Genomic DNA, 12,500 nt, shown 5'->3' on the forward strand with positions numbered 1-12,500 from the left:
GGGAATAAATCCAAACTTACAGGGAACAAATCAGATTTAGGATGAATCCAATTTTATAGTAAAATATTATATTATATTAAATTAGAGATAAAACCACTATTAGGCAATCATACAATGAAAAACTTAAGCCAATACATAAGATTAATTATTTATATTATTTTAAATATATATCAAAATTATTAAAAAAAGATAATTAGTAGTGTTATAATACTAATTATCTTTTTTTATAATTTTAATAATTTTTTAATAATTTTGATATATATTTAAAATAATATAAATAATTAATCTTATGTATTGGCTTAAGTTTTTCATTGTATGATTTGCCTAATAGTGGTTTAATCTCTAATTTAATATATATATATAATATTTATATTATATATAAGATATATACATATATATACTGTACGTTCTAGATATGATGTCGACATCATTGATTACGATGAATAAATTGCATTACAGTAGATTTCAAAATCATTGACGAAAACAAAACTTATAATTCCCCATCAGATATTCGAGTCGAACGAGTTAAATACGGCTTTATTTTGTTCAACTGTTTTTCAAGTGAACTTAAGTTTTATAAATACTAACGCGCGCGCGCGCGTTTAAGTCTGTGTACACATTTATGTATGTATATGTATGTATGTATGTATGTATGTATGTATGTGTGTATGTATGTATGTATCGACCAGACTATCGGATATTGGTGTATACTGCTGGTAACAATGCATTTTCTCGCATTGTTGCAGCTTTCGAATGATGCCCCTCCCCCGCTGTCTGGGCGAGAGCATCAATACTTCCTCTGATAGGAACTTCGATCCGTCGCAAGTTTAACTATTTTCAGCTGAGTGAACTGGAACAATGTATCGGGTCATCCCATAAATAATGCGTTCAGTTGCATGAAATAAAATTCGGAGGGGCACGGGATAAACTACCTGCATCAACTTGCTATAAAAGCAGGTAGTAATTTTACCTTGTACTTATTCTTAGTGCAACTTTTGAAGAGTGCAGTTCGATTTTAACAGCTATTTTTTCAAAGTTATAATGGAAACGACAAAGGTGCATATTCGACATATTTTGCTTTATGAGTTCAATAAAGGGCAAGAACGAAACGGAAAATGGGTTCTCTATAAATATGTCGAGCACCGAGAACAGTGAGTAGGGAAAGGAGAAGCACCGGTACCCCAGGCCGACGAAGGTCTTCACCCACGCGAGTTATTATCTGTTTGGTGGGATATTCCAAAGGCTGGAGCAGTTTGAATGGGAAATGATGCCCCACTCACCATATTCACCGGACATTGCCCCATCTGATTATCAACGCCCGGTCTGGGAATCGAAACCGCGATCCTACGACCGCGAGTCCGCCGCCCTAACCACTGGGCCATTGCGCCTCCACACACACACATATATATATGTGTGTGTGTGTGTGTGTGTGTGTGTGTGTGTGTGTGTGTGTGTGTGAGTGAGTGAGTGAGTGTGTATGTGTGTGCTTGTTTGTATATTGTTATTGTTTTTAATCTATAATATATTCATTCATTTTTTTTCAATTCGAATACTGCTTCAATACAATTCATCCTGATATAACTAATACAGTACAAATGAATTTGATATTTGATCTTAATTTTTAAAATTGATGAATTAAGAAACTTACTGTACATAACTGCTTTGTATCTGAACGGACATGGAAATTTAACTTCGTCGCCCTCATTGCTAGGTGTAGTGGTAAAATATTGCAGTGTTGTCTTACGCGTCGGCTTTGAAGTTGTCGGTGCAAAAGTCTTACTTGCCGTTTCTTTAACCGATGTTGTCTGTGGTGGTGTAGTAGGTCGAGTAGTAGCACGAGTAGTAGCACGAGTAGTAGGTGGTGTAGTTGGTGAGGTAGTAGTCATCTTTGTTGTTTTTACAGTAGTTGTAGATTTTGGTGTTCCTGCTCAATACAATCAACGAGAAATATTAACGTAGTATTGACGATACTTGTATTAATTATAAAATAGCAACTCTTTACTCTTTTATTTGTTTCAGTCATGTGACTGTGGCCATGCTGGAGCAGCACCTTTAGTCGAGCAAGTCGACCCCGGGACTTATTCTTTGTAAACCTATTCTATCTTCACTTTTGCCGGACCGCTAGGTTACGAGGACGTAAACACACCAGCATCGGTTGTTGTCAAGCGAGGTCGGGGGGACAAACACATACACACAAACATATACACCCACATACATATATATATACATATATACGACGGGCTTCTTTCAGTTTCCGTCTACCAAATCAACTCACAAGACTTTGGTCGACCCGAGGCTATAGTAGAAAACACTTGCCCAAGGTGCCACGCAGTGGGACTGAACCCGGAACCACGTGGTTGGTAAGCAAGCTACTTACCACACAGCCTATCCTGCGCCTAGCAAGGAAAAATTCAATTAGAGATAGTTTTATTTTTTCTAACATTAGATATCACAATTGTTTTTATATGCATCTAAGAATTTTTCCTTGCTAAAACTCAATAAAGATCTATATAATTTCAGAGTGGATGCCAGTTGTCTACTGGAAGTTTTGAGAAAGCTAAAATAGAATAGTTTATAAACGTATGGTAAAAATCCATAACACTTCTAAATTCTACATTTGTCCCCATTCTAACATTGAAAACAATACTGCTCGCCTTGCCATTGATATATCATCTTTGTATACAAACTATTGGTGAAATCCTATCCGGTTACCTAGGTAATATAAATAATACTATAGATTCTTTCTAAGAATCCGAAGCATTTAAAAAGAAAACCAAAAAATGAAGGATAGAAATTATTATATTACCATATAGAGCTTGTACTCCTTTTATGTCATCTAATCCGAGTTTTAGCTTTTCGCCAACTTTGGGCATTTTGTAATAAGGAAACATAATTGCGTTTACGTCTTTGGAATGATATAGTCCAAGGGAGTGTCCGAACTCATGTACAGCGACGTATAGGAGACTTTTACCTTTAGAAGAATTAACTGACCAGTCTTCACTTTCATCAAAGTGTACGTCGCCGTTGGTAGGCATGAAAGCATGTGCCAGTACACCACCTATGAAATTGTGAAAATAAATACTTCACAATATTTATTATGAACGTTTGTGTGTGTGTATATATATATATATATATATGTGTGTGTGTGTGTGTGTGTGTGTGTGTGTGTGTGTGTGTGTGTGTGTGTGTGTGTGTGTGTGTGAGTGTGTGTGTGTGTGTGTGTGTGTGTGTGTGTGTGTGTGTGTGAGTGTGTGTGTGTGTGTGTGTGTGTGTGTGTGTGTGTGTGTGTGTGTGTGTAATTATTGTTTGAGGGAATAAAATCCAAACTTACAAGGAAAAAGAATTCAATTTAGAAATACTAAATCAAATTTCACACAATATAATATATACATAAAAAATTAGAAAACAAAACACCTTTTATCAATTCGAAATGAACAAATTAAATTACACCATCTAGAAAATTACATATAATAGAAGTATTAAAATTTAAATAACAATAAAATGCCAATGATTAAGTAAATTGCAAAAAATAATAATAAAAACGTATATAATAGGTAAAATATATTAATCGCTACTCCTCATTCTGTGCTTATATATTTGTGGCAATATATACTATATGTATTTACAGATTTTCGGTTGCATGGATAAATCAAACTGAATCGTAATTTAATTACTATATGAACTAATAGCCAGATCTTTATGAGAGTGCTTTATACTGGTTTTTACTTGACTTTCCGAATCTAATATTTCTACTTTACCTATGTGCAACTATGTGTGTGTAAGTGTATGTATGTAAGCATGTATATGTAGGGATGGATGGGTGGATGAATGTATGTATGGATGGATGGCTGTTTGGATGGTTCGATTGATGGATAGCTGGATGGATGGTTGGATAGATGGATGGATGGAGGGCGGGAGGGAGGGGGGACGAATGTAAGAACTTGGTAGTTTAATTCTTGTGAACACTTAAAGTGTGCTTGACATAGTTTTGTTATTTAACTCGGTATTTGCAGGTATTTATGTCTGGCATGTGGCAGACAGTACCAGGAAAGGCAAATATGAATATTTCATAAGAATTCTAAATCCGAAACCGGAAATGGTCAACGCCTTTATATAAAATATCTTCAAAGCACTCAATATGCACAATACGAAAACTTCCTTCCAAAATGTTCGTCATATTAAGTTTTTAAAAAAATATGTTTTAAGTTTTAACACATGTTAAGAAAATCTTTTCACACTCACACACACACGCACGCACGCACGCCTGCACGCACGCACACACACAAACACAAACACACACATACACACACACATGCATGCATATATATTTATATACGATGATCTTCTTTTAGCTTCCATCTACTAAATCCACTCGTAAGGTATTGGTCAGCCCGAAGCTAGAATAGAAGGCGCCACGCAGTGGGACTGAACCTGGAACCATGTGGTTGGGAAGCAAACTTCTTATCAAAGATGCACACCTGCGCTGAGTGTGTGTGTGTGTGTGTGTGTGCGTGCAAGTTTGTGTGCGTGCTCGTGCATATGTGTGGTATGCATACATACGTTTTTGTGCGTGTGTGTGTGTGTGTGTGTCACGTGATCTCATCTCTCAAATACTTACCAGCACCATCGAAAGGCCAACTGTCACCGTGTTGGCCATAATTAAAAGAAATTACAATGTCTGCGTTGCCGTTTGTGATTTCATGAAATCTTAAGACTGACGCTGTTTCCCACGTGTCGAATGCTTCTTTGATTGTCGCTCTGAAAAGAAATCATAAGAAAGTATTAATTTACGTATACTTCACATCTTTTCATGGTGCGTAGTGTGGCCGTGTTAATATGTCGTAGAACAGTGTTGTGTGGTGTATGACTGTGTCGAGATCTTTTGTATGGTAGTGTTGGTGTATGTTGCATAGTACACACTGCCTCTATCATTGCTTGACAACCGATGCTGGTGTGTTTACGTCCCCGTCACTTAGCGGTTCGGCAAAAGAGACCGATGGAATAAGTACTGGGCTTACAAAGAATAAGTCCCGGGGTCGATTTGCTCGACCAAAGGCGGTGCTCCAGCATGGCCGCAGTCAAATGACTGAAACAAGTAAAAGAGTATAACTGTTTAGCACTGTTACCCCGTGCTTCATTTAGGTGAGCAGATGAACAGCGCAGCTAGTCATTGAGCTATGACGAGAATTTTATAAAAATTATCAGATTCACGTGTCAATACCATGTACTCGGATCATCTCGAAACGAAGTAAACCGCTGATCTATGACTTATACAGTGTGAAGTCTATTTGCTGATGTACTGCGTTGTACATTTGTGGTTCTCAACCATTTACTATCAACGAGCTCTTTCGATTCCTATTCTACTTTACTGCTCTCTCAGCTTTTAAAAATATTTGGTATATTGTAGAAGAATAACCAATTTGCTGAACATGAATTTTAACAGCAAAAACTTACGTGGATCATCAAGGGCCATATACACCCTAGTTGGGAACCACTGGAGCACATGGTGTAGAAACGCCACAGTAATAGCGAAATATCGGCATTTAGCATCCTCGAGGATTCCGAGGCGAGTTATCTCGCCTGGTGTCGTCTGACATTCAGGTGTTCTTTAGCACTCTGAGTCGTACAGGGAGCTCTTCTCGGACGTTATCCCGCAGCAAATTTGGCGTAAAAACAAAACATATACACTATGTAGGTGTCACCGATAATGTTTACGTTACTAGAGCTGCTTTTAATTCGTAATACATACATACATAAATACATACGTAAGTACGTACATATACACAAACGCACATAGTAATTATTTGTAAGATTCGTTTGAATTAAGGTATATTAACAACCAGGGCACCAAGTCAGCGTTGAGACTACCATATATGTGTATATATCGCATACAAACACTCGCGCATATTTCAATGCATATACAGACATATCCCAACACTTACTTATAGATGCACATCCGCATTACTCTCTTACTTGTTGCCAAAATGGGAGAACCAACACGCGTTCCATATCTTAGTATTATTTCTGAACCTAATTTTCAAATTTAAGTTTTAATTCACCTGAAGGAAGCGGTTGTTTTTTCATGATGTAATCGGTTTATTCATTAATAAAAGAAAACACGTCTGAAACAGCTGTAGTGAACCTTAACTCCTTTTTCTTTCTTTCTTTATATATATATATATATATATATCTATATATATATATATATATATATATATATATATATATATATCAACATATATATAACACACACACACACCACACACCATATATGTGCTCTGTGTGTGCGCGCGCCCGCGTGTGTATGTGTGTGTGTAGGCAGAAAGTTACAAAAGTAAATCAAGGGTCAAGTGCTTCGTGCAAGGTACTTATCTATTTTTCAAAATTAGCACGAATCTCTCGGCTCTTGACACAGTTTTGTAAGTTTCTGACGATGAGGCATACAGACGTTATTCGAAGTAAATTTCCTATAATGTTATTTTTATTATATTTGAATACGATAAGCATATTTACCTTCTTTAATGATGGCACGTGAACATTTGTAATAAAATTATTTTATTTTATTTTAATTCTAGGGAGGATTAAGTCGATTACATCGACCTCACTGCTCAATTGGTACTTATTTTTTTCCACCCCGATAGATGAAAAGCAAAATCAACCCTGGTAGAAATTGAACTTAGAACGTAAAGACGGACGAATCGCCGCTAAGCATTTTGCCGGCGTGCTAACACTTTTTCTAACTCTTCGCCTTAATAAAATTAATATCAAAATATACAACATTCTAACAGAATACTATTTCGTAATATAAAATAATAATACAATATAGCATAATATATAAAATATATTTTATTATATCATATTATATTATGTTATATAAAAAAATAGACGAAAAGCCAAAATAGACGAAAACCAAGTAGATTTCCAATGAAGGTTATGCAAATCAAACGTGGAAAGCATTGCTCATATAGTAAGTGAATGTAGCATGCTGGCACAGAAAGAATACATGAAAAGATGTAACAGTCGAGAAAGAGTAATCAACTGTGAGCTTTGTAGAAAGCTAGGATTTGATCATACTGATAAATGGTATGAAGATTAACTTACCAAAGTACCAGAAAGAAATAGATACAAGATGTTGTGGGACTTTGACATTCAGACTGACAGAGTAATAGAAGCTAGAAGGCCTGATTAAGTAGTAGTAGATAAAGAGAAAAGAAAGTACCAGATAATTGACTTTACAGTCCCAAACGATGAAAAAAATTAATATGAGAAGTATAGCAAAGTACCAGGACCTCGATATTGAAGTACGGAGACTATGGATAGTGCGGGTAAAATGTGTGCCAGTTGTTACAGGTGTACTGGGAACTATCCCTAGAGATGTGAAGAGATGGATAGAGGAAATATGCATAAAACTCAGTTTAGGACAGCTCAAGTAAACAGCATTATTAGGAACATCTAGGATACTTAGGAGGATTCTTGGCATCTAACATCTCAAGTTACATGCTGTAACCCAATAGGAGGGTTCTTTGCATCTAAGGCTATTTGTAGTAGCCCGATGTTAGGATTTTTTCCAAAAGTTTAATCTGTTGAGTGTATATGAATAATGATAATAATAATAATAATAATAATAATAATAATAATAATAATAACAGTAATAATAATAATAATAGTAATAGTAATAGTAATAATATTAATGATAATAATAATAATTATAATAATAATAATAATAATAATAATGATAATAATAATAATAATAATAATAATAATAATAATAATAATAAAAATAACAATAACAATAATAATAATAACAGTAATAATAATAATAATAGTAATAGTAATAGTAATAATATTAATGATAATAATAATAAATAATAATAATAATAATAATAATAATAATAATAATAATAATAATAATAATAATAATATAAGAAGAAGGGTTCAAGCATGGCCTAGATTGATTACCGGAAGGCTTTCGATGGTATTGCCCACAAATGAATCCTAGAAACACTAGCCATGAACAAGTTAGCACCAATAATCATAAAATATATAACACAATATGGCAAAACAATCAGCAACCTCTTATATTAAACTGTACGCTACAAATGATAAATAGCTGGAAACACTATTACAGACAGTACATGGATTTACCAAAGAAATAAAATATGAAATTTGGCTTAGAAAAATTTGCAAAAGTAACCTTGATAAGAAGAAAACTAGTTAAGAGTAGCAACATCATACTAGTTAAAGCAAATGAAATAAGAGGATTAGACCAAAGCCATATATACAAATATTTAGGAATCAATGAAGTAGATAAGACACAACACACACAAACGAAAGAAAAAATAAAAGAAAAAGAACACTATAGATCAGTTAGATTAATACTGAAAACAGAGCTCAATACTAAAAACAAGATAATAGGTATCAACACTCTAGCTGCCCCAGTTATAAGTTACAGCTACAATATCCTTAACTGGACACTAAATGAACTAATCAAAATAGACAGCAAAACAGGAAAAATAATGACAAGATTTAGGATGCACCACCCAAAATCTGACATAGAAAGGCTATATATACAACGTATAGAAGATAGTAGAGGCCTTATACAGCTGGAAAACTATTACAAAATAACCACCATAGGACTGCAAAAATACCTACTTCAGAAGCAAGGAGAGCTGATACAAATAGCCACAAAACACGAGCAAAAGAAGAAAAGGTTTTCAGTCTTTAAGGAAGTTGACAAATACAGTCAAGTAGTTATACTCCTAACAAGTATAAACAAAAAGAAGAAACAACAAAAGCTATAAAACAAATGAAATCCAGACTAAAACTAGAACAGCAACGGATCATAATAAAACGATGGCAAGAAAAGCCCCTTCATGGTAAATACTGGGCTAAACTAAACGCAAAAGAAATAGACAAAGCAAAATCCCAGCAATGGTTGAGAATCTCAGGACTCAAAGCAGAGACGGAGGGATTTTTAATTGCAGCACAAGACCAAAGCCTCCCCACCAGAAATTACAAAAAAAAACGTATAATAAAAATAAACATAACGAGTAACTGCAGAATATGTGGAGATGAACAAGAAACAATAAATCATATTATCTCTGGCTGCCCAGTCCTGGCTAAGAAGGAATATATTCACAGACATGACAGAGTTGGAACCTACATACACTGGAAGCTATGCCAACATTATGGAATAACAACAGAAAAAAGATGGTATAGGCATACACCAGAAAAGTTCACAGAAAACGAGAAAGCAACCATACTCTGGGATATGCCAATACACACAGATAGAGAAATTAAGGCCAACAGGCCAGATATAGTTATCAGAGATCATGAAGAAAAAATGCTTTCTAATTGATATATCAATACCGGCAGATGACAACGTGTCTCTAAAAGAAATGGAGAAACTTTCAAAATACAAAGACCTGGAAATAGAGGTAACCCGAATGTGGGGTCTAAAAACAGAAACAATTCCTATCATAGTAGGTGTATTAGACATGATAAAAAAATATTCAGACAAATACATAACAAAAACTTACAAACAATATATGCAGCAGCACAGTGACCATAAAAAAAGCTGGATAACCCATCATACCCATCCAAACAGGAATGAGAAACAGCAACGTTTCTTTGAACAAAACAATCAGTTCAACCCCAAAATATTCTACCAAGAATTTGGCAACAATAAAATAGACATCATTGCAGCACCAGCAGCAGAAAAAGTGGAAGAGCTTTGGAAAGAAATATGATCGAAAGAAATATGATCGATGGAACAACTTCAGAAATGGGATATCAAAACAACGAAATTAACACCTGAACAACTCTGGACACCCATAACAACTGAAGAGGTCACCAAGTCACTGCAAAAACTAAGCAACTGGGAGGCACCCGGGCACGACAAGATCCACAACTTCTGGTTAAAATATCTAACCGGAACACATAAAATGCTGGCTGAGAAATTTAATGACATACTAGCAGAGAAACAGAGAATGCCTGAATGGCTCACGAAAAGGAAAACTATCCTAATTCCCAAATCCACTGAAACGGCAAATCCCTAAAATTATAGAACAATACATTGTCTCCCTACAATGTACAAATACTTTATTGCAATAATATCATAAAGATTGAGCAAGAACCTGGAAGAAAACAACCTGTTTCCAGAAGAGCAGATGGAATACTGCAAGGGCTCATACGGCTGTAAAGATCAGCTAGTGATCAATAAAGCCATAACTGAAGACAGCCACAGAAAGAAGAAAGGCCTCAGTATGACACATGGACCCTCGAAACACTAGCCATGAACAAGGCAGCACTAATAATTATAAAATACATAAGACACTCCATGAATAAATGGCAGACAGTGCTACAGCTCCAAACAAAAGAGGGACTCGTGAAAACCAAAGTCATCCTCATTAGAAGAGGAATATTCAAGGGAGACACGCTCTCTCCACTCCTTTTCTGCTTTGCACTGACACCTCTATCTGATATGCTAAATAGAACTGGATGCGGATACAAATGTTATTGCAAAACAATCAGCCACCTTTTATATATGGATGACCTAAAACTATACGCTACAAATGACGAACAGCTGGAAACACTACTACAAGCAGTTCATGGATTTACCAAATAAATAGATATGAAATTTGGATTAGAAAAATCTGCCAAAGGAACTCTGGAAAGAGGAAAACTATATAAGAGTAGCAGCATCACACTAGATAAAGCCAATGAAATAAGAGAATTGGACCAAAGCCAGGCATACAAATATTTAGGAATCCATGAACTAGATATGATACAACACACACAAATGAAAGAGAAAATAAAAAAGCATACTATAGAATAACACAGCACATACCCAAAGCACACAGTGCTGCGCGCTCGGTAGTGCAGTGAAAGCACGTGATGAAAATAAGACTACTGAATAATAATAATAATAATAATAATAATAATAATAATAATAATAATATAATAATAATAATATAATATAATAATAATAAATAATAATAATAATAATAATAAATAATAATAATAATAATAATATAATAATAAAATAATAAATAATAATAATAATAATAATAATAATATAATAATATAATAATAATAATAATAATAAATAATAATAATAATAATAATAATAATAATAAATAATAATAATAATAATATAATAATAAATAATAATAATAATAATAATAATAATAATAATAATAATAATAATAATGATAATATAATAATAATAATAATAATAATAATAATAATAATAATAATATAATAATAATAATATAATAATAATAATAATGATAATGATAATAATAATAAATAATAATAATAATAATAATAAAATAATAAAATAATAATAATAATAATGATAATAACAACAACAACAACAACAACAATAATAATAATATAATAATAATAATAATAATAATAATAATAATAATAATAATAATAATAATAATAATAATAATAATTGGATTGATAGAATATCTACGGACTTATAATCCTTAGAGAAGCAAAAGTAGGATGGTATCAAGGTAGAGATATAAGATATCCTCTCAGGAGGTCAAGCAAATGGAAGTCTCCAGGAAAGGATAAAATTCCTAACTTCTGGTTGAACGCCTTCCCAGAGAGCCATGAACTGCTAACAGAACTTTACAACGATGTTTTGCAACACCCTAGTAGGATGCCTCCTTGGCTAGTTAATGGGTTAACATTCCTGCTTCCAAAAAGTGAAGAAACAAATGAACCAAAAAACTATAGACCCATAACCTGCTTAACAACTATGTATAAAACACTAACATCTGTCCTGACGGAAAATACCTATAGTTTTTTAATATACAGCAGCATATACCCTAATGAACAGACAGGATGTAAACGTGGATCCTATGGTTGTAAAGATCAGCTACTTATCAATAAGATGATCTTAGAAGATTGTCACAAACGACACAAAAACTTATCAATAGCTTGGATAGACTATAAAAAGGTTTTTAATAGCCTACTACATAGCTAGATTAAGAAATGTCCGGAAATGTATAAAATAGCACCTACTCTGTGAAACTTCTTGTCTGTAAGTATGAGATCATGGAGAATCACACTGACTTAGGATAGTGACAATGAATCTCTTAATGCTAGAGATGTAAGAATTTCATGTGCCATTTTCCAAGGTGACTCGATATCACCACTCCTCTTTTGTTTAGCCTTGATACCTCTCTCAAAATTGCTCAATGACGCGCAGTACGGATATAAAATGTTTGGTAAAAATATAAATCATCTCTTTTATACGGATGATTTAAAGCTCTTTGCAAAAAATGACCAACAACTCAAGGGCTTACTAACGATTGTTAGACAATTCAGTGATGACATCAGAATGCAATTTGGCCTCGATAAATGTGCAAAAGCTACCTTTATCAAAGGAAAAAATGACAGAAACATCTAACGTTAACCTTGACCAGCAGAATGTCATAAAAGAGTTAAACCCAGCGGAGAGCTATAGAACTTATGGGTATTTG

The 12,500-nt window shown here is 33.9% G+C and overlaps 1 protein-coding gene across 1 annotated transcript in view; it reads right to left on the reverse strand.

Annotated features, from left to right (window-relative positions):
• Positions 1-1,511: 1,511 nt before the first annotated feature.
• The window catches only part of LOC118767275, a 21,035-nt gene continuing 10,046 nt past the window's right edge, over positions 1,512-12,500 (reverse strand). Inside the window, exons 5-7 of the mRNA XM_036511604.1 lie at positions 4,619-4,758; positions 2,807-3,058; positions 1,512-1,924 (exon numbers count right to left, since the gene is read on the reverse strand). Coding sequence (XP_036367497.1) covers positions 1,527-1,924; positions 2,807-3,058; positions 4,619-4,758 — 790 coding nt within the window. The 3' untranslated portion in view covers positions 1,512-1,526. The remainder of the gene's footprint in view (positions 1,925-2,806; positions 3,059-4,618; positions 4,759-12,500) is intronic.

The sequence above is a fragment of the Octopus sinensis genome, linkage group LG20, assembly GCF_006345805.1.
Source record: "Octopus sinensis linkage group LG20, ASM634580v1, whole genome shotgun sequence".
In the NCBI taxonomy this organism is placed as follows: domain Eukaryota; kingdom Metazoa; phylum Mollusca; class Cephalopoda; order Octopoda; family Octopodidae; genus Octopus; species Octopus sinensis.